Source organism: Schistocerca piceifrons, chromosome 3 (genome assembly GCF_021461385.2).
Source record: "Schistocerca piceifrons isolate TAMUIC-IGC-003096 chromosome 3, iqSchPice1.1, whole genome shotgun sequence".
NCBI lineage: Eukaryota > Metazoa > Arthropoda > Insecta > Orthoptera > Acrididae > Schistocerca > Schistocerca piceifrons.
This window is the reverse complement of record NC_060140.1, coordinates 792990492-793013474: the sequence shown is the minus strand read 5'-3', so window position 1 is coordinate 793013474 and position 22983 is coordinate 792990492. Positions and strand designations below refer to the sequence as shown.

General features: G+C 45.8%; 1 protein-coding gene across 1 annotated transcript in view; it reads right to left on the bottom strand.

Moving 5' to 3' along the window:
* Window positions 1-22983, bottom strand: part of LOC124789070 (kazrin) — a 1028805-nt gene that overhangs the window by 176378 nt on the left and 829444 nt on the right. The window contains exon 8 of the mRNA XM_047256362.1: window positions 17177-17356. Coding sequence (XP_047112318.1) covers window positions 17177-17356 — 180 coding nt within the window. The remainder of the gene's footprint in view (window positions 1-17176; window positions 17357-22983) is intronic.

The following is a 22983-nucleotide window of genomic DNA, read 5'->3' as shown; positions in this document are numbered from 1 at the left end:
GAACTCTTCGAAGATGCAACAAATATGCTAAAGAAACTGCCTACACTACGCTTGTCTGTCCTCTTTTGAAGTATTGCTGCGCGGTGTGGGATGCGCATCAGATAGGACTGAAGCAGGACATCGAAAATGTTCAAAGAATGGAAGCTACTTTTGTATTATTGCGAAATAGGCGAGTGGGTGCAGCGGATATGATAGGCAAACTCGGGTGGCTATCATTAAAACAAAGGCGTTTTTCGTTGCGACAGGATCCTGTCATGAAATTTCAATCACCAACTTTCTCCTCCGACTGCCAAAATATTTTGTTGGCGCCCACCTAAATAGCGAGCTGGGTGAGTGAGAATAATACAGAGATGGCACCAGAGTCGATGGCCTTTTTGCCTCATGCAATAAGCATTTCCAACAAGACTAGTCATGTTTGGCCGAAGCATGATGTGAAATGTGCTTTTCGACCACCATCTAAGATTAGGACTCTTTTAGGATCCGTAAAGGATGAACTTAGTTTGCGTAATGCGGGAGTTTTTCGTATTCCTTGCAGTTGTAGCATGTCATATATTGATCAGATCATCCAGGCAAATCTGCTATTGTAGAACACTGCCTTGGCACCGGCGATCCTATGGACTGTAATGTTTCAGTGGTGAAGCCATGGTTGATGTGAGCGGACACAGTTACATGGTCGAGAAGCAATTAGGCGCATGTATGTGTGTGTGTGTGTGTGTGTGTGTGTGTGTGTGTGTGTGTGTGTGTGAAAACCGCTGGCCGCGGTGGCCAAGCAGTTCTAGGCGCCACAGTCCGGAACCGCGCGACTGCTACGGTCGCAGGTTCGAATCCTGCCTCGGGCCTGGATGTGTGTGATGTCCTTAGGTTAGTTAGTTTTAAGTAGTTCTAAGTTCTAGGGGACTGATGACCTCAGAAGTTAAGTCCCATAGTGCTCAGAGCCATTTGAACCATTTTTGTGCGTGAACCTATTCCGAGATCACTCTGGCAAAGGCCTATCTCGTAAAGCAACCATGCTTGAATGGGAGAAACATGCTTTTGTTTCCGGCTGTTTCGAAGGCAGACGTAAGAAAACGCCAGAGGAAACGTGTGCCGCTGTCGCTCAGATACTTGGCAGTCGCCAATGAAATCCATTCATAGAAGAGCAGCTGAACGACAAGTACTACAGACAACAATGCACAAGAACATTAAAAAGATTTGAAAATGAAAGAACCGACGTTGGCGAATTAATTATCTGACAACGACGTGGAGGAGTGAGATGTCGCCGGCCATGCCTTGTTGGCAGAACTTCCAAATACCGTTTCTCGCTCCTGAACCGTACCGAGGTAATCCTGGGGCCCTGGCAGACTGCCAAAGCTGCCCCTTCCTACTGCAAAATTGCCTTCCTGCAATTTTATCTATGTAGATTCAGCAACTTATACAATTTTTGTAAGTAGGCAGTTTACTCTACAGAATCTATGCAAGGAGTAAAGGAGACAAGGTATTTTGCAATCGCTCTCAGACTGTTGACGAGCTAAGGCCTCCGAAATGGGAGCTTAGGTAAACAAACCAACACAGACAAGCAGCAGAGTGCGCACTGCGTGTTATCAGTGGCACTGCTTCCTTTGTTACATGACACACACAGCACTCCACAGTGAATGGTAGAGTGCAGTACTGTCTTGCATTCCGTTGTTCCATACTGTACGTAGCTATTAGTCTGTGTGGCTATCGTAAAACTGGAATGAACATTGGCATTCATGCAACTGCAGAGTACACTGAAATACTTCTTGTGTACGGGGAAGCCCAAGGGAATACAAGGAAGGCACGTCAGCCGTGTGAAGAACGTTACCCCAACAGGTGTCTCCATCCCACATAATGTTTGCAAGACTTGAGAGGCTTACGTCTTAACGGTCACCACACTGGACAACCACAGTTTGAGGAAGTTATATGTCAGCGTTCCGCTGAGCAGCCTTCTACGAGCGCCTGAGCAGCAGCACACACCATGAGGGTGTATGGCATATTCTGCACGATGAGCACCTTCATCCATACAGACTCCAGAAGGCTCATGCAGAGCCTGAGGATGAGTTTCCTCGTCATGTCATCTTTTGCCAACGGCTGCTTTAACAAAGTAGGCAGGATCCTTTCTTCTTACAACGTATCCTGTTTTGTGATGAGTTCACATTTACCTGGGATGGCACGTTCAACATCAGAAAACAACCATCTTTGGACGGAAGAAAATCCTCACTCGCTGCATATCCGAGGCCACCAAATGTTCAAATGTGTGTGGACTCCTAAGGGACCAAACTGCTCGGATCAGCTGTCCCTAGACTTACACACTACTTAAATTAACTTATGCTAAGAACAACACACACACCCATGCCCGAGGGAGTACCTGTGGCGGGAGGGGTCGCTCAGTCCTTGACATGACCCGAGGCCACCAACATCACTTTGCTATCAGTGTGTGGGCAGGTCTCATTGATGACCACATTATACATTGGTGTCCAAAATTAGAACAAAAAACGGAAATTTTACGAGGTTCCGTTTATTTTGCCACAAAACAGTGCAAATAGGTGATAGTAAAGTAGAAACAATGTAAAGAATACAGAACGTAAACAACTGCTCCAAAAATTTTCTTCGTTTTTTTTATTATTTAACGGATTTGCACACGCATTCTGACAACTGGTTAATGTGCTCAGTATGGGATGTGACCACCCCTGGCAGCAATACAGGCTTGACAACGACTAGGCATGCTGTAAATGTCATCAGCCTCATGTTGAGGCACTAGCGCCCATTCTTCCTGCAGACTGCTTGCAGTCCTGGAGAGTGGTCGGTTGATGCAAGCCATCTCCCTAGTACATCACAGACATGCTCTATGGGATTCAAATCAGGAGTGCGAGCAGCCCACGTCATGCGTGCAATATCTTCCATGTTCAAGAAAACATCAACTAAACATGCTCTATGAGGTCGAGCATCATCGTCCATCAGTATGAAATCTGGGCCCACAGCACCTCGCAACAACCGCAGATGATGTCCCAATCTCTCGTCAGATACCTGCCGATTCATTTGCACAATTTCATGAAGAGGGGTTCGAATGGCAAACATAACTTTGTTCATACCTTTAGGGATCCTCCTCGATATCGGTGTCTTTCCACAATGTTTGGGCCCAGAAATTGTGTTCCACGTTTTCTCCAGATGCGAATCCATTGAGAATCACTCTCTAGACTAAATCGGGACTCATCTGTGAAAACAACATTGGCTCACTCTTCGACCGTCCAGGAGGCATGTTGATGACTCCTCTCTAGACGTTCCTTCTGTGAAGGTGCATCAGAGGTAGACATACAGCAGGTCTCCGACAGTAAAGGCCCGTCTGTCAAAGCCTCCTGCACACCGTTTGTCTCGATACAATACGTCCAGTGGATGCTACGAGTTCACATTCCAGTTGTTGTGCGGTACTAAAGCGGTACTGTCGTGTCCTTACAGCCAAATAACGATCCTCTCTTCTGAAGTCACAAGTGGTTGGCCCTGCCCTGGTCTTTGGGATACAGCTTCAGTCTTTATAAACTGTCACCACTTCCAAGAAACAACAGAACGATTTACATTAAGCCATTGGGCCAAATCAGTTTGCGACTGTCCTGCTTCCTTTCTTTCTATGGCCCTCCACCACAGAGAGTCTGGCAGGTATCTTCTCTGTGCCATATTGCACCGTCTGTGACTGTGTACACAGTGATTGTGGATGTGGGGCTACCTGGCAAACACTACCTCATTTTCATAGGTGCCGTGACGTCATCATTGGCATGGTTGCCTGTTGACCAGAATGGCATCTTCCATGTTGAACACGATCGCACGGACATTTGGTTGACAGATGATATGATTATATCGCGAATTTGACACAGGGCGGGGAAATAGCGGTTTGTTGATTTAATTTTGGACACCAGTGTAGTTCCATAGCCTCAGCCCATGCATGTTGATTGTCCCACTTACCATGTATGTTTGTGTGAGGTCTTACCGAGACTGTTGGTCGAGGTGCCTTTGGACATATATTGTCACATGTGCTTCCAGCAAGCTGGCGCTCCAGCACACTTCAACAATGTGGTACGAAGACACTTGAATGACAGCTTAGCAACAGATGGATTGGGTCAATAGCCTGGCCCTCCCGCTCACCATACCTGACACAACTGGATTTTCATTACTCAGGCTACACGAAAAATTTCTTGTACAAGATGCCCGCAAAGTCATCACAAAATCTTGAAGCACGAATACAAGTAGCGCTGGGGTCATCTGTTACGTGTCTGGAATCTTTCCAAGGATTCGGCAAAACATCCTCAGTTGATAGACAAAATGTATCAAAGCTGGTGGCAGCACCTTCTGCACATGAATTCCACTGGTGTTTACTGACAGTAATATACAGGGTCGGGCACAAAGTTTTAATCTGCCAGGAAGTTTCATATCAGCGCACACTCCACTGCAGAGTGAAAATCTCGGTCGGGCACACAGTTTTAATCTGCCAGGAAGTTTCATATCAGCGCACACTCCGCTGCAGAGTGAAAATCTCATTCTGGAAACATCCCCCAGGCTGTGGCTAAGCCATGTCTCCGCTATATCCTTTCTTTCAGGAGTGCTAGTTCTGCAAGTTTCGCAGGAGAGCTTCTGTAAAGTTTGGAAGGTAGGAGACGAGATACTGGCAGAAGTAAAGCTGTGAGTACCGGGCGTGAGTCGTGCTTCGGTAGCTCAGTTGGTAGAGCACTTGCCCGCGAAAGGCAAAGGTCCCGCGTTCGAGTCTCGGTCGGGCACACAGTTTTAATCTGCCAGGAAGTTTTAATATACAGAGTGTTTGAAAAAGAACTCCCTAGTTTTAATGTGTCCTAGAATCTGTACAAAGTGACATACACTACTCTAGTTTGTGGTGCTTGATTCATAAACTCTCCAAGTTTGGCTCCCCTGCAGTTGGCAGGTCTGCTTGATCTTGAGACGGCACCAGTGCTGTTTTTTTCCAGTGCAGTGCAGAGCAAGTCAGCAACAATGTGTACTCCGCGTATCAATGGAACAGTTAATCGGCATAACTGCAGAATTTGGGGGACAGAGCATCCACATGAAGTTATACAGCATTAACGTGGCTCTCCCAAAGTTAATGTCTGGTGTGGTTTGATGGAAGATCGTGGGAATGGTCCTTTCATTTCTGTAAAAAAAACAATACACGGGGACCTTTACTGTGACATGTTGACAGAGTACGTCTTTTCCAAAATGGACGATATTAAGGCGGAAAAGGGGCTTGTGTTTTTCCAACAAGATGGCGCCCCAGCTCATAACAGTAACCATGTACATGCGGCTCTTGACACTTGCTTTCCAGGAAGGTGGATAGGCAGGGCTGGCCAAATACCTTGGCCACCACAAAGCCCGGACTTAATCCTACTGGACTTTTTCTTTTGGGGCCACATAAAAAAATGTTGTGTACAGTCAAAAGATCAGAGACGTCAATCATTTACGGGAAAGAATCGTGGCGGCAGTTGGGACAGTTACACCCGAAATGTTGGTGAATACGTTATGGGAAGTGGAATATTGTGCAGGGCAACAAATGGATCTCACGTTGACGTCTACTAACATTAAACAAATCTTTCATGATATGTACTCATTTATGTAATTTTTCATTAATTATCCCATTAAATTTACACTTAAAACAAGAGAGTTGCCGGCCGGGGAGGCCGAGCGGTTCTAGGCGCTACAGTCTGGAACCACGCGACCACTACGGTCGCAGGTTCGAATCCTGCCTCGGACATGGATGTGTGTGATGTCCTTAGGTTAGTTAGGTTTAGGTAGTGCTAAGTTCTAGGGGACTGATGACCTCAGAAGTTAAGTCCCATAGTGCTCAGAGCCATTTGAACCATTTGAACAAGGGAGTTCTTTTTCAAACACTTGTCTCTTTTACTACTTGCCTAGCTTATGTGGTCCATACTGCTTACGTTCTTCTCCAAATTTCAGAGACACTAGCATGCAAACAAAGTGTTTTCGAAGATAAGTTGATTACCACAACACGCTCACATGGTATTCATCTGCCAATCACCTCGCCTTGTAACATACCTTTAGATGCACTCTGTATAAGTTGGCCGTTACTAGGGTGACCAGATACAATTCTTTAAAAAGGAGGACAAGTAGCTTCAAAAAGGAGGACAATGGAAGAAAAAAAGAGGATACATCAAACGGGTCAAATGCAGATGAGGATACCATCCGTCAGCTTTGGACAAGTCACGTGACTGCCGGGAATTACCGGTAAATCTAGTAGTTAATTGTTACTGATGGTCAGGTGGTGGTTAACTGAGCAATATAAAAAAATTTAAAAACACTGGTTATGGTGACAGTGTGGCGTCAATTGTTTTGTTATGTCAACAACACGGAATTGTTTACAAAGCGAAAAACCTAAGACCATTCACCTTCCTTTATTCGAGGCACCACTTCCAACATCTACAATTCAAGCAGCAGCTGACGATATGTAAACTGCGCTTTTACCTTCCGAATACAAATAAATTGAATGACTATGAAACAATGAAATAAAACCATGGCAGTTAATCTGTTATTTCTTACCTTCATTGGCCACTGAGACGTGTGTTCCAGCTCCACATATCTTACACTCCGCTTCAAATTCATTTCTCCCTTGCTTAAAGCCGGATATTTGCAGGAAAGGACATCATAAAATGTACACTTTCGTTTAGGCATACCCAAATATTTTACGTGACTGACTCGGTTAAAAATTACACTCACAAATGACACGTGCACTACAGGAAGCCAAGCCAATACAAAGCGAAGATACGAAACGAAAATTTTAAATAATCGATATTTGCATTCGCTTATAGGTAGATCAACGGTAACATCGACGATCCTGGTGCCACCTACTAACACCGCCTTCGTGCGTGTTTATCATGAAGGCTGTGCCAATAGTTAAAGTATTTAAGAAAAGAGCAATAGAACGGGACGATTGTAAATTTAACTGTATTCCGCTCAACTTTGCGAAAAAGCTGGACACTGTAAAAATCCGCCCGGACCCCAGACAAAGAGCTAAAAATCACCCTAGCCGTTATCCCCTCCACCACTCCGCTCCTCCCATGGTCCATGCAGTCGCTGCAGACTGTTGGATTGTGCCGCTGTAGTATGGAGCAATGCAGCCACCACAAGCATCGCCAGACTGTGGACAATGCAGAACGGAGAGCTGCAATGGGCCCTCCATCTCCCGCCAGACTTCGGCAACGCTCCGCTAGCCGTAGGGTAACCGCGTGGTCTGCGGCGCCTTGCACGGTTCACGCAGCTCCCCCTCTCCCCCCCCCCCCTTTCCAGTCGAGGCCTCGAGTCCACCCTCGGGCATGGGTGTGTGTGTTAGCGTACGTTAGTTTAAGTTAGATTAAGTAGTATGTAAACCTATGAACCGGTGACCTCAGCAGTTTGGTCCCATAGGAACATAGCACAAAAAAAAGCGTTACGCTATACCATTTTGCCAGAGTTCCGAAATTGCGGAAATACTTCAACAAAGCGGCCAACACTCTGTACTATAAGACGCGACAATCAGGAAGCGGAAAAACCTGAGCCCCCGGCACCCGACCTCACTGGCTGCAAACGAGAAACGTGTCCTATATCTTGCTCTCATAAAAAACCACAATCTGTACATTAAAAACATATGTACGTCATATAAAATTACCATGCAACGGCCCATCATTATGAAGATGTATGTTTTTTATATATTCCGGTGAGTTTCGGGGGGGGGGGGGGGGGGGAGATATATATTCATGATTAAGGGGCTTGCGAAAATATCATTGTATAAGTGCATTGAAAGCACTCCGATTTCTGGCTGTTAGTATTCATGTTAAAGGAGTAAAAAAATTTTGTGGGTCTTTTGGGGGAGGGGGGGGGGTGTATTTTATGTTCATGTCTTCATTGCAAGTGCATCCAAAACACAACCAACTCCACTGGAAATCAGAGTCAGAACATATTTTTGTGGGTTTTGGGGGATATTGAGTTAATTTCACTGTGCTTTCATAAGTGGGAATAAAAAACCGTATATGTACACTGCAGCGGCAAAGAAACTGGTATAGGCATGCGTATTCAAATTCAGAGATATGTAAATACACATGTCAAAAAAAGTTTTGCATCACCTCGGTTTCGAGAGTTCCGGAACCTGTACAGAAAATTGGAATAGAGATCAACATAAACATCATTTACGCCCTTTTTATTGCTCATGAAAACCACTCATTGCATGTTGTACCGCTATACAGTGAGACCTTCAGAGGTAGTAGTCCAGGTTGTTGTACACATCAGTACCTCTAATACCCAGTAGCACGGACTCCTGCATTGATGCGTGCCTGTATTCATTGTGGCATACTATCTACAAGTTCATCACACTCCTCAACGACGATTCGGCGTAGATCTCTCAGAGTGGTTGGTGGGTCACATCGTACATAAACAGCCCTTTTCAATCTATCCCAGGCATGTTCGAAAGGGTTCATTTCTGGAGAACATGCTGGCCACTCTAGTCGAGCGATGTCGTTGTCCTGAAGGAAGTCATTCACATGATGTGTACGATGGGGGCGTGAATTGTCGTCCATGAAGACGAATGCCTCGCCAATAAGCTGCTGACATGGTTGCACTATCGGTCGGAGGATGGCATACACGTATCATACTGTCGTTACGGCACCGTCCACGACCACCAGCGGCGTACGTCGGCCCCACATAATGCCACCCCAAAACATCAGGGAACTTCCACCTTGCTGCACTCGTTGGACAGTGTGTCTAAGGTGTTCAGCCTGACCGAGTTGCCTCCAAAAACGCCTCCAACGATAGTCTGATTGAAGGCATATGCGACACTCAACGGTGAAGAGAACGTGATGTCAATCCTGAAAGGTCCATTCAGCATGTTGTTGGGCCCATCTGTACTGCGTTGCATGGTGACGTGGTAGCAAAGATGGACCTCGCCATGGACGTCGGGAGTGAAGTTGCGCGTCATGCAGCATATTGCGCACAGTTTGAGTCGTAACACGACGCCCTGTGGCTGCACTTAAAGCATTGTTCAACGTGGTGGCGTTGCTGTCAGGGTTCCTCCGAGCCATAATCCGTAGGTAGCGGTCATCCACTGCAGTAATAGTCCTTGGACGGTTTGAGCAAGGCATGTCATCGATAGTTCCTGTCTCTCTGTATCTCCTCCATGTCCGAACAACATCTCTTTCGTTCACTCCGAGATGCCCGGACACTTCCCTTCTTGAGAGCCCTTCTTGTCACAAAGTAACAATGCGGACGCGATCGAACCGCGGTATTGACCGTCTAGGCATGGTTGAACTACAGACAACACGAGCCGTGTACCTCCTTCCTGGTGGAATGACTGGAACTGATCGGCTGTCGGACCGCCTCTGTCTAATAGGCGCTGCTCATGCATGGTAGTTAACATCTTTGACAGGTTTAGTGACATCTCTGAACAGTCAAAGGGACTGTGTCTGTGATACGAAATCCACAGTCAACGTCTATATTCAGGAGTTTTTGGAACTGGGGTGATGCAAAACTTTTTTTGATGTGTGTGGGTAGAATACGGTGCCGCGGTCGGCAACGCCTATAAAAAACAACACGTGTCTCGCACAGTTGTTAGATCGGTTACTGCTGCTGCAGTGGCAGGTTATCAAATTTAAGTGAGTCTGAATGTGGCGTTATAGTCGGTGCACGAGCGATGGGACACAACATCCCAGGTAGCGATGAAGTGGGGATTTTTTCGTACGACCATTTCACGAAAGTACCCTGAATATCAAGAATCCTGTAAATCATCAAATCCCCGACATCGCTGAGGCCGGAAAAAGATCCTGCAAGAACGGGACCAACGACGATTGAAGAGAATCGTTCAACGCGGCAGAATTGCAATAATTCCGCAAATTGCTCCAGATTTCAATGGTGGGCCATTACCAAGTGTCAGCTTGCGAACCATTCAGTGATACATCATAGATATGGGCTTTTGGAGCCGAAGGCCCAGTCGTATACCCTTGATAACTGCACGACACAAAGCCTAGGCCCGTCAACACCGACTTAGGACTGTTGATGGTTCAAATGGCTCTGAGCACTATGGGACTTAATTTCTGAGGTCATCAGTCCCCTAGACTTAGAACTACTTAAACCTAACTAACCTAAGGACATCACACACATCCATGCCCGAGGCAGGATTCGAACCTGCGACCGTAGCGGTCGCGTGGTTCCAGACTTTATCGCCTAGAACCGCTCGGCCACCTGGCCGGCTAGGACTGTTGATGACTGAAAACATGTTGCCTGGTCGGACGAGTCTCGTTTCAAATTGTATCGAGCGGATGGACGTGTACGGGTATGGAGACAACCTCATGAATCCGTAGACCCTGCAAGTCTGCAGGGGACTATTGAAGCTGGTGGAGGCTCTGTAACGGTGTGGGGCGTGTGCAGTTGTAGTGATATGGAACTCCTGATACGTCTAGATACGACTCTGACAGGTGAGACGTACGTAAGCATCCTGTCTGATCAACTGCATCCATTCATGTCCATTGTGCATTGCGACGGACTTGGGTAATTCCAGCAGGATAGTGTGACACCCCACACGCCCAGAATTGCTACAGAATGGCTCCAGGAAGACTCTTCTGCCTTGCAACGTGCTGTTCAGAAGAGATCTCGACCCCCTCATACAGATTTATGCACAGCCCTGCGGGATTCATGATTTCAATTCCCTCCAGCTCTGCTTCAGACATTAACCAAATCCACGCCATATCGTGCTGCGGCAGTTCTACGTGCTCGCGGGGGTTCTACACGGTATTAGGCAGGTGTACCAGTTTCTTCGGCTCTTCAGTGTATATACGTCACAGAATGTTATGTCATTGCGGACAAGTGACTAACCATAACGCCGAAGTTCGATATTGTAATGGCGTCATCGATGTTCATAAATCGCTCATAGGGGAAACCTAAGCCCCCCCCCCCCCCCCCGTGCACTGTCCAATTTTTCTGTTTACGTTAACAGCAAAGAAGGCGACAACTAACAAGGAAGCAAGCAGTTTCATCAGGCGGGCCCCGAGTCACATCCCCAAGTGCCGAAAGCTCCACCAAAGTTAGTCTACACGGTATTAGGTAGGTGTACCAGTTTCTTCGGCTCCTCAGTGTATACGCGTCACAGAATGTTATGTCACTGCCGAAGTTCGGTGTTATAATGACGTCATCAATGTTCATAAATCGCTCATAGGGGAAACCTAACGCCCCCACTCCCTCTCCCTCTGTGCGCTGTCGTATTTTTCTGTTTATATCAACAGCAAAGAAGACGACAACTAACGAGGAAGCAAGTAGTTCACCAAGCGAGCCCAGAGTCACATCCCCAAGTGCTGAAAACTCCACAAAGTCTGGGTGTAAAAAGCCCAACAACTGTGCTGCAAGAGGGTGGTGGCGGAGGTGGAGATGGTGCTGGTGGAGATGAAGACACTCGACCGCGAACTGTGGCAGCCAGTGTCGGCGCTAGTGCTGTTGAGTTTGGAGGGCGATAGCGCGGACAGTGGGGAGGCACGGTTCTCAGCTGGGTGCTGCTACCGCCACCAGTCACCGAGCGTCCGACAGAGCGACTGGAGTGATGGATGGTGTAATGCCACTTCCTCGGACGAGAAATAAAAATAAAAATTACCTCTCAATACCCCAAAGATTTCCCCCCAAGTCCAAAATTCCCAGAAAAGTGAATAAGCGAAAGAAGTTCCATTTATCACTATTATTAGGACAATAACAAGTAATTAAATCAGGAATCTAAGACTTGACAATTTAAGAATCTACGAAAGAAAGATTAAATTTCAGTAAAATTAAAATCAAAATCATAATAAATCGCAAAATTAACATAGATTAACATTCGCAAAGTAGAACCAACGATCCCAAAGAATACTCCGTGTGAGTACTCTTTGGGAATCGTGAGTAATGACTAAGTATAATTCAATGCATTGTCACTACGTTACGAGAGTTATCCGAAGCAGGTCATATATTTGAATGCTAGTTCATGTAGGCGCGCTTAGATTGTTTTTGAGATTGAATAATTGTGATCTATTATGACGCAGCAATACGATCTTCTGACTTCAAATATCACGGCATTAGAATTCGAACGGAGGACTTCTACCTACTAGAATAAAGACAACTTTGAACTAGATAATTGAACTAAACATTACTTAGACAGTGATTTAGGCAATGAACACTGATAGACAATTTTCATTCATAATAGCCAGTGGTTTATGGAACTTCAGTGATAGGTACGAATCATATAATTTAAATCCCCCCAACACCTAGGAAAGTTTTCTTCTCAAGGCTCGGTTAGGAAGTGACTGATATTGTGCAATAAAACACCCTCTCGTGCCAAGTCGTGCATTTGTGATTTAAAATTCAAACAAATTATTGACATGAAACTCCCGAGTAATAATTACGCGCAGCGATAATATTTGACTGTAGCGCTCGGCGCTTGTGTAGAATCTTTGACTCAAATAACAAGCCCACTGTTACGATTTCTTAGATACTTGAAATTACGACCAGCTTGTAGGGAATTTGTTGTGGATGTGACTGTATTGGTTTTATAATTAATATTTCATCATTAATCAGTTAAACATCGATTACGAACGATTAATTACGATTTTTGGTGAAGTAAATATCTCATGGAAGCCTTTATATTTTATGAAGTAAAAGCTTTTTCATGAGATGAGAAAACATTTTATTTTCCATGCACAGATCAAAAGCTAACAAGAATAAACAACTCGTCACCAAGCCGACTACGGCAAAGATAAATATCTATCAGCTGCAGCTTTTACCCGCTGTTTTTGGCGCAGTGGATAAATGACGTCGCCACATCAGCCCCCCTCCTTTTGAAACCGGGTGCACCAGGTATGTGGGGAAACTTGCACTTGATTTTTCTACCAGCTCTCGTGAAAACATCTGGTGCAGGCAATGGCTGCTCCTGTTCTGCACTTGCTGCTTCGTTGTCCTCTTCTGAAACCGAGAGCTCGGCGAGACACTCTGCTGTTTCTTTGGCCTCCACGTTTGAGGTGATTTTGCAGACCGAGGAAGGATTGTACCCTCTTCGGTGTAAGCAGGTTTAAGCCGCTCAATTGAGACTGTCTCTTCTTTACCATCCTTATCGATTTTGAAGCTGTGGCTTCCTCTTGTGATTACCCTGTACGGTCCAGAGTAAGGCGAAACAAACGGCAGGCGCACCGTATCATCCCTAAGCCACACGTGGGACGTTGCTTGCAGGTCTTTATGTACAAACACTCTCCGGTCTCCATGTCTGACAGGGTTAGTGGGTTTGATGTTTCTCATTATAACGCTGAGTTGTCTCGCGAATTGCGCGCATAGCTCAGGGGCGAACGGCTGTGTAGATGCTGGAACGATAAATTCTCCAGGAACTCTCAATTGCTCGCCATAAACCAATTCTGCGGAAGAGCATTGTAAGTCCTCCTTCACGGCCGTTCTCAATCCGAGTAGGACCAGCGGTAGTGCTTCAGGCCATGAAGTGGAACTATACATTAATGCAGCTTTGAGCGTGCGGTGTAGTCGTTCCACCATTCCATTACTAGATGGATGATAGCTTGTGGTGCGTAGGTGGTTGCACCCGCACAGTAGTAAAAGTTCACTGAAAAGTTGGCTTTCAAACTGTCTTCCGCGATCTGTTGTTATGTTTTGCGGAACGCCAAACCTGGAGAACCATGAATGCAACAGTGCTTTTGCAACCGACTCTGCAGAAATGTCTTGTATTACAACTACTTCTGGCCACCTGGTAAAACGATCAATGATTGTGAGAAAATAGCGTTGTTCTGAAGAGCATGATAGCGGGCCCACAATGTCCACATGTATATGTGAAAATCTTGCAGATGGCGTCGGAAAGTCAGCAATAGGTGCAAAGACATGTCTGCTGATTTTATTACGCTGGCATGCCAGGTATGCACGCGCCCATGCACGACAAACTTTTTGTATTCCAGGCCACACTACTTTGGAGGAAACTAATTTGGCTGTAGCTCTTACTCCTGGACTCGCGACGATATTGTTCTGGTATGTAAGGTCGCTCCTTTCCTTTTGCTACATCACACCAAATTCCGTCTGGAACATTTGGGACAGACACACGTCTGAGCTGCAGCGCAGTTCTCTGTTCCTCTATTAGACGGCGCAAGAAAGGATCTTCTCGTTGTTTAGACGCTAACTCGGTACAACGAATTGAATTTAAACTGGCACAATTCCTAGACAGGCAATCTGCGACCAGGTTGTCTTTTCCTGAAATGTGACGCACGTCAGTTGTGAACTGTGCAATGTACTCGACTTGCCTGCACTGACGTGGTGAATTGAGCTCTGTGTCTCGTTGAAATATAGCTACTAACGGCTTGTGATCGGTAAAAAATGCAAAGTGCCTCCCTGCGACAGACGTGCGAAAATGCTTTATGGCTAAGTAAATAGCAAGCAACTCACGGTCAATAGAACTCCATTTTTGCTGCTGTCGAGTCAGGTTTTAAGAGAAAAATGCGAGCGGCTGCCGTCTGCCATCAACTTCTTGCTGTAGCGCTGCACCCACTGCTCTTTGGCTCGCATCAACCATGAGCGCTACAGGAGCGCTCAATCTTGGATGTCCCAGTAGTGTTGCCCGAGAAAGACACTTCTTTAAGTCATGGAAAGCTGCTTCAGCATCTGGACTCCATGGAATTTTACGATTTCCTGTTGTATTTTTACCTGCAAGTAACGTTGTGAGTGGCTCTTGGGCAGCAGCTAATTTAGGTAAGTGACGTCTGTAATAGTTGAGCATGCCTAAAAATCTGCGAAGTCCTTTGTAAGTTGTGGGAAGGGGCATCTGTTGTACTGCTTCAACCCGCTCAGGCAAAGGTGACAGGCCTGCTGCTGAAACCAAATATCTCAGGAACTTAACCTCGCGTTTTCCAAACGTGCACTTTGTTTCGTTAATAATTATGTCATACTCTGTCAAACGGCGGAAAAGCTGCCGCAGATGTTCGACATGCTGATATACAGAACCAGAGAATACTAAAATGTCGACCATATAACAAAATACGAATAGTAATTCTCGAAGCACCTCATGCATGAATCTTTGCCAGGTTTGGGCAGCGTTTCTGAGGCCAACTGGCATAAAATTGTACTCAAACAAACCGAATGGTGTGATAACTGCTGTATTTTTAATGTCAGATGGAGTCATGGGAATCTGGGAAAATGCTTTGGCGCAATCAATCACACTAAATATTTTGGCATTGCTAATCGTACTGTTAAAATCAGTCACATTGGGTACTGGGTAGCGGTCGGGAATTGTGCGGGCATTGAGCGCCCTGTAGTCTCCACATACTCTCCATGAATTGTCTTTTTTACGGACCATGCCATGAACTATCAGACCTACTTACAATACCTGTTTTTAGAAGTCTGTCGAACTCAGCTCGCGCCGCGAGCCGCTTCACTGGAGGCAGACGCCGCAGGCGGAAGGCAACGGGTTGACCTTGTGTCGTGCTGATGTGGTGTTAAGTATTGTGTCTGCATTTCCTGGTTGCGTTGACGGGTTCGGTAAGTGCTGGAAAGTCTTGAAGCAGTTTACGAAAAAGTGATTCCTCCGACAGTGCTCTGATATTGCCTACAGTATACGAATCGTTACGACTGTCGGGTGTCTTCTTGCGTGACGCACACGTGTGCGCCCCGCTTAGTTGCGGGTACGAAGTCGTATCACAATATCCCGACGCGGATGGCGCGGTAGAGGAGCCGCAAATCTTCGTGCGGAAAGACACGAGCACATCACACTGCACTTGAACCGACGCGGAAGACGCAGTAGGCAATATTAGAGCACTGGCGGAGGAATCACTTTTTCGTAAACTGCTTCAAGACTTTCCAGTACTTACCGAACCCGTCAACGCAACCAGGAAATGCAGACACTATACTCAACACCACATCAGCTGTATGCATAGCCAGTTGCTGTATGGTGGGTTCGGTCGATGAGCACTGCTGTTGGGAAGTATTATTGCATGTTCCTGGCTCACTGACGTCAGATTCCATCACTCTACACGTTCTTGGGCCTCTATCCTGGCTGTAGTTGAATTCGGAACACGCAGAAACTTCGGTTAAGGTGTCTGCGATGGTGTCTGCCTTTTTTGCTAAGACTTGGAATGATAAGTCTGTTTCTGCTGCAATGACGGCACGGATGTTGGCAGGAAGTTTACGAAGCCATATTAGACGTAAAGACTCTTCAGGTAGGAGTTCCCGGCCGGCTAATCTACGTAAAGCTTTGAGTACTTGTGACGGAGTCTTGTCGCCCAAATGTTCGTATGCGCAAATTTTTTGTAGTCCCAAATCTGGTGACAACGTATAATGCTGTATGAGAGCTTCCTTTAGCACAAAGTAATTTTGTTGCGACAAGGTTTCTTCTACTTGCTCTATCACTTCTAAATTTAGACGTGAAACCACTATATTAAATATGTCAATGTTGTTAGACACCCCACGCTGCCGAAATATGCATTCAGCCTGCGTAAACCAAAGATGGGGGCGCGTCGGCCAGAACGCGGAAAGCTTAACATTTCCGTGTCGCGCGTAGGTACTCCCATCTTTTGCGTTAACATCTGTCGTTCCGTTTTGTGGCGAATCAAAGGGCGTGGACCGCGATCCTTGGTCGAACAGACTGTAGTCTTCAATCTTGATTCCACTGCCCCATGCTTTTGTCTCTGAATTCATTATTCTCGTCGGTATATATATTTTCTTTATGCTTCTGCTACGATTTTTCGGGGTCACCACTATGGGAGCCTTTATATTTTATGAAGTAACAGCTTCTTCATGAGATGAGAAAACATTTTATTTTCCAAGCACAGATCAAAAACTAACAAGAATAAACAACTCGTCACCAAGCCGACTACGGCAAAGATAAATATCTATCAGCTGCAGCTTTCACCCGCTGTTTTTGGCGCAGTGGATAAATGACGTCGCCGCAATCTCACGCACGTCGACATTTCCGTTCAGCACTGTTATTTTGTGTAACGCCGTCTTCGTAACTTGATAACGATCTCAACACTCTACCGACTGTCGCCGAGTTTTAGCCGAGGCTAAGTACAAATCAAACCAAATCATCAAGAAGAAGAGGCGTTATAAGGGGTAACAGCCAACGCACGTAGGACACAGACAAGAGCAGAGCAGGAGTCACCAGAAAGTACGGATCTGCCAGCCGGAGTGTGGCGGTGCAGGGAGTACGTACCTCTAGCAGCTGGTCCTGCAGCTGCTGGATGTGCTGCTCCTTGGCGTCGAGCTGCGCGGCCAGGGCGAGGCTGCGCTCTGCCTCGTCGCGGGCGTGCCGCAGCAGGCTCCAGCGCTCGCGCTCCCGCTCCTCGCGCTCCGTCGACAGCTGCTGCAGTGACGCCTCGCTCTCCCTCATCCGCTGCACACAAGAGGAGCACAGGGGTAGCCGGGCCGTGCCACGGGCACTGCGTCTACAGCAGCCTTCTCACTCGCCCACCCGCAGCTCCTCGCCCGAGACACTTTCCTACACGCTCGTGTCAAAATTACGAATCTTCCTTTGTGATATTTGCATATGTACCCTTAAGCCGTCAGCACACTGACAGTGCCGTCGAACGTTAAGCCGTCGGCACACGGACCGTGCATTCGAAAGTTGAGCGTTGAGCGCGCCGAGTTACTGACGTCATAGCGTGGAATAGCACCTTCGGGAGTCTTTCCGAACGTGCAGAGCAATATCTGGCATGTCAGATATTCTGAGCACGCGCCTGAGCGTTGACCAATGAGATGGCACAAAGCCACCTACGTCACATGCACGCCGTCTCCCTTCAGTACAGAGTTGTGAGGCGCCATATTGGCATTCAAAATGATTCAAATGTCTCTGAGCACTATGCGACTTAACTTCTGAGGTCATCAGTCCCCTAGAACTTAGAACTAATTAAACCTAACTAACCTAAGGACATCACACACATCCATGCCCGAGGCAGGATTCGAAGCTGCAACCGTAGCGGTCCCTCAGCTCCAGACTGTAGCGCCTAGAACGGCACGGCCACTCCAGCCGGCTACTGGCATTCATTTAAAGCCTATATGTATATATGCCATTTCTGAGCACCAGCAAACTGAGAATCACTGGAAAACCCGTTGTTAACTGTGTGATTCGTTCCAATAAAATAATAAGAAACATCATATTCGTGGCAAAAGAGTTATTGTAACTTGCGTATTATGGGAGTGGGCTATTTGAAGGCAGCGACACACTGAAGATTCACCCAACACGCATTGTTATTGGTACAATTTGTGACATTAAATATCAATTAATAACATAATTATCTACGATTAACCTTTTTAGCAGGGGTTAACATAATATGTCTACACGTATAGCGCGCATAGTTGGATTGCCGGCAAGATAAACATTGTTTCATCATTCCCACATTTTAGTAAAACCCCAAGGTCAGTCTTACTTGATCACTGTTCCTACCCAGTAGCAGAATCTTTGCAACATGTGAATTAAGAAGCGTAAAAGAAAAAGGAGCAAAATATCTTTACACAAGTAGCGCAAGCTGTCCTGTAAATTAAGCCAATCGAACGAAGTCACCCCGCAAAAAAGGTGAACTTATATTTACATAACATCAAATATTATAGCATGTACTTATATTAAACTAATAATGAAGTATCAGACCCTAATAAAAACGCGAATGTTGGGAAAAAAATTTGGTAGTGTTTGGACGCGAATCACCACCCAATGACGCAGTGATTGGCGAACAGTGACACTACCCATTACGCTAATCCCACTATGCTCTCTATACGGGTAGACATATTACGTTAACCCTTGCTAAAAAGGTTAATCGTAGATAATTATGTTATTAATTGAAATTTAGCTATCACAACTTGTACCAAGAACAATGCGTTTTGGGTGGATCTTCAGTGTGTCGCTGCCTTCAAATTGCCTACTCTCATTATACGCAAGTTACCATAATTCCTTTGCCAAGAATATGATGTTTCTCATTATTTTATTGGAACGAATTACAGAGTTAACAACGGGTTTTCCAGTGATTCTCAATTTGATGGTGCTCAGAAACGGCATATATACATATAGACTTGAAACGAATGCCAATATGGCGCCTCACAACTCTGTACTGAAGGGAGACGGCGTGGGTGTGACGTAGGTGGTGTTGTGACATCTCATTGGTCAACGCTCAGACGCACGCTCAGATTATCTGACATGCCAGATATTGCTCTGCACGTTCGGAAAGACTCCCGAACGTACTATTCCACGCTATGACGTCAGAAAGTCGGCACGCTCAACGCTCAACGTTCGGATGCACGGTCCGTGTGCCGACGGCTTTACGTGTTAGCAACCTGTGAGCATATTCATTACTACACTAAAATCTGTGAAGATTACAGCACCAAAATAACACATATGATTGACATTATCCTGTATACGATAATGTGCTGCGAGTAGTCATTAAGTTTTAATCATCAGTTCAGAAAAATTAGACTACGTAATGAACTTTTTGTCTGTCTCCTGTTTCATATGTGCACCCCTCGTGCACTAGGATGGTCCGTAACTATACGTAATTCTCTCAAAGTTATTATTTCCGTTCTCCCACCGCCCACTTTCTTCCCAATTGCCAAAAAAACAGTCACTGAAAAATTTCGTATCAATCTAACAATACAATGAAGGCTTTCACGACCGGATGTTTCAGCTGCTGAGAATTCTTCCGGGTTGTGTGGTGGTGGCCCATGGAACTCTTCAATCCCGGACGTTCCGTCCAATGCTACGTTGGACATCTTCGGAGGTGTTCCTGGTTGTGCTGAGATGCGATGGAAGAACACGGTTTCTCTACCCTTCATCAAAAAAGTAACGGATCAAATCGGCAACATTCTAAGGAAACATCACGTTCGGCCGATTTTCAGACCAACTAAGAAAACAGGCCAAGTACTTCGTTCCGTTGTTGGATAAACGTCCCCCTCTGTCTGCAAGTGGTGTATATAAGATTCCGTGTACGTGTGGCAAGGTCTACATTGGAACCACAAAGAGATGTGTGAATACACAGTTGAAGGAACATAAAAGTCTTTGCCGACTAGGGAAACCAGACAAATCAGCCGTGGCGGAAAATGCTCTTCAATCACGTGATCACGTAGTGAAATTTTCGGAAACTGAAGTTTTATGTACTATGACGATCTATTATCCACGGCTATATAGAGAAGCCATCGAAATATATAAACATGGGGATAATTTCAACAGTAAAGAAGAAGCCATGAAACTCAGTGATATATGGACGGTGGCGCTATAGAATCGATGAGAAGTTTTTATCTTTGATGTACTATGATCGATAGTTAAAAAAATATCTTTGACAAGGTTTATCTCTGCTATCACGTGAAATCCAGACCACGCCCACTTTGCACGGTGTTTAGGCCGCTCTTCGACGTCCGACTCGCCAGTCGGTAAGACTCAGCACAACCAGGAGCATTTCCGAAGATGTCCAACGTAGCCTTTGTCGAAACGTCAGGGATTGAAGAGTTCCATGGACCACGGCCATACAACCCGGAAGAATTCTCAGCAGCTCAGTCTAACAAATTCTTGGTGACTCTCAAACGCCTCGAAGGTGAACGTAGCATGTGCAACACCTACGTCCATTAAAACACATCGTATTCTTTCTTATCTCCACTGTATACTTGCTTTCGTGAGAGTAATGCATGATACATTTAAGTAAACCCAACAATTGTTTAATACCATTTTTACTCATATTACTAAAAAGTTCATTCGAGGAATTCAAAACACAAAGTGAAAAAAAATTTTTTGTTGAACAGTTGAATAAACGATCAGTTTATTTCCCATAATGCCCACATTTTCAATTTGAGAAGCTATTTTGGTTACATTCCTCATTTTACAATATTCATTTTTGTAGAATCAAAAAATTACTTGATTGAATTGACACTGATTATTATTTATTGCGAAGAGAAGTTTTAGTAATAGCTGGGTGCCCGGCCGACTGGCCGTGCGGTTTAACGCACTGCTTCCCGATCGGGAAGGCGTACCGGTCCCCGACATGAATCCGCCCGGCGGATCATCCACACTAGTACCGCGAATCAACCACAATAGCACTAAAAGGAATCCATGACATTTCGGTTACACGATAAATCACACGAATCTAAATGTTGCCACTTCAGCTAAATACCTAGAACATATTGCCGTATACTGTCAGTGTAGCAGCGACGAATACAATACTGAAAAAGTTTGCTTTAGTCCATAGTCGCAGTTCATTTAGTCTGCCTAGCGGCTGAAGGTGTCGGTACACAGTACCATGCTCAAGCCATATCCTGGCACGCAGTTGTCACGTTCGCTTCCCAAATAGGTGACTCAAATACAAGTATTTGACACACCTTCGCGGAAAGCGAACGTAACGACTGCGCGCCAGGGGATGGTCTGAGTGACCATGGTACTGTGTGACCGCCCCCTTAGCTGCGCGGTCTAACGTGCCGCTTCCCGAGGAGGAAGGTGTGCGGGTCCCCGGCACAAATCCGCCCGACGGATTACTGTCGAGGTCCGGTGTGCCGGCCAGCCTGTGGATGGTTTTTAAGGCGGTTTTTCATTTGCCTCGGCGAATACGGGCTGGTTGCCCTTACTCCGCCTCAGTTAAACTATGTCGGCGATTGCTGCGCAAACACTGTCTCCACGTACGTGTACACCATAATTACTCTACTACGCAAACATTGGGGTTCCACTCGTCTAGAATGAGACGTTCCCGGTGGCGTCCGCACAATAACCTTAGGTGGTTCGGTGTGGGGCGGCGGTGGGGTGAGCAGACTGCTGTCTCCTGTTGTGGGGTTGTGTACCACTGACGGCGGGGACGGAGCCTCTCCGTCGTTTCTAGGTTCCCGGTTCAATATATACATAGATACAACAGCTGGGTAATTTCTACGATGTCCAGCAAAAATTTGCAAAACAAATCGATTCTCAGTCCTCCTGATAATTTATCAATTGACTCATGGGTAAGAAGCTGCCTTCTGAATAATTAATAGAATGTGCCCCCAACGCCGGCCGTTGCTGCCGAGCGGTTCTAGGCGCTTCAGTTCGGAACCGCGCTGCTGCTACGGTCGCGGGTTCGAATCCTGCCTCGGGCATGGATGTGTGTGATGTCCTTAGGTTAGTTAGGTTTAAGTAGTTCTAAGTCTGATGACCACAGATGTTAAGTCCCATAGTGCTCAGAGCCATTTGAACGATTTTTTTGTGCCCCAAACGTTTAATTAAGGCTAAAATACATTAAGAATAAATTTTCTCTGTGTGAATATGTCTGTAAACTAGGGAGAAAAGGTCATGATTTAATATGAGGGATGCATTTTTTGCTGTTCCGATAAAGAAGTTTCCAGAGAAATGTTTATATATTGATCTGTAAAGCAAGTTGAAATGCAGTCGCCGTAATTTGTTTTGGACTACATAAAAGCAGTAGCTGTGAGCTCGCTCTCTCTTTCGTTTGTTTTCGATGGTTGTTTCACATAATGTTCAAATGGGTCAAATGGCTCTAAGCACTATGGGATTTAACATCTGAAGTCGTCAGTCTCCTAGACTTAGAACTACTTAAACCTAACTAACCTAAGACATCACACACAGCCTTGCCCGAGGCAGGATTCCAACCTGCGACTGTAGCAGCAGCTCGGTTCTGGACTGAAGCACCTAGAACCATTTGGCCACAGCGGCCGGCTTACAAAATGTAAGTGTCGCTCTCGTATCCATAACTTTTGGTTAAATAATTACGCTAATTTAATTTCAATCGCCGTGTTTGAATTAAGAACCTACTTTCCTCTTCCATAATGCCACATCTCAATTTATTATCTTACATTTTAGAACTTTTTTACGCTGCAGCGAAGGAGAGTTGCTGATGAATTGTTTGGTGGCCACAGCCGAACCCTATTAGTGTTCAATTGGCATTTACTTTATCAAACTTTTATTTCAGCGTCCCTGAGATATCTGTTACCGATCTTTTCTGTCAGTATCCGGGCAAGGTAATGACGCAAACTGCGTAATTTTGAGATCGGTCACTGGCCTTTAAA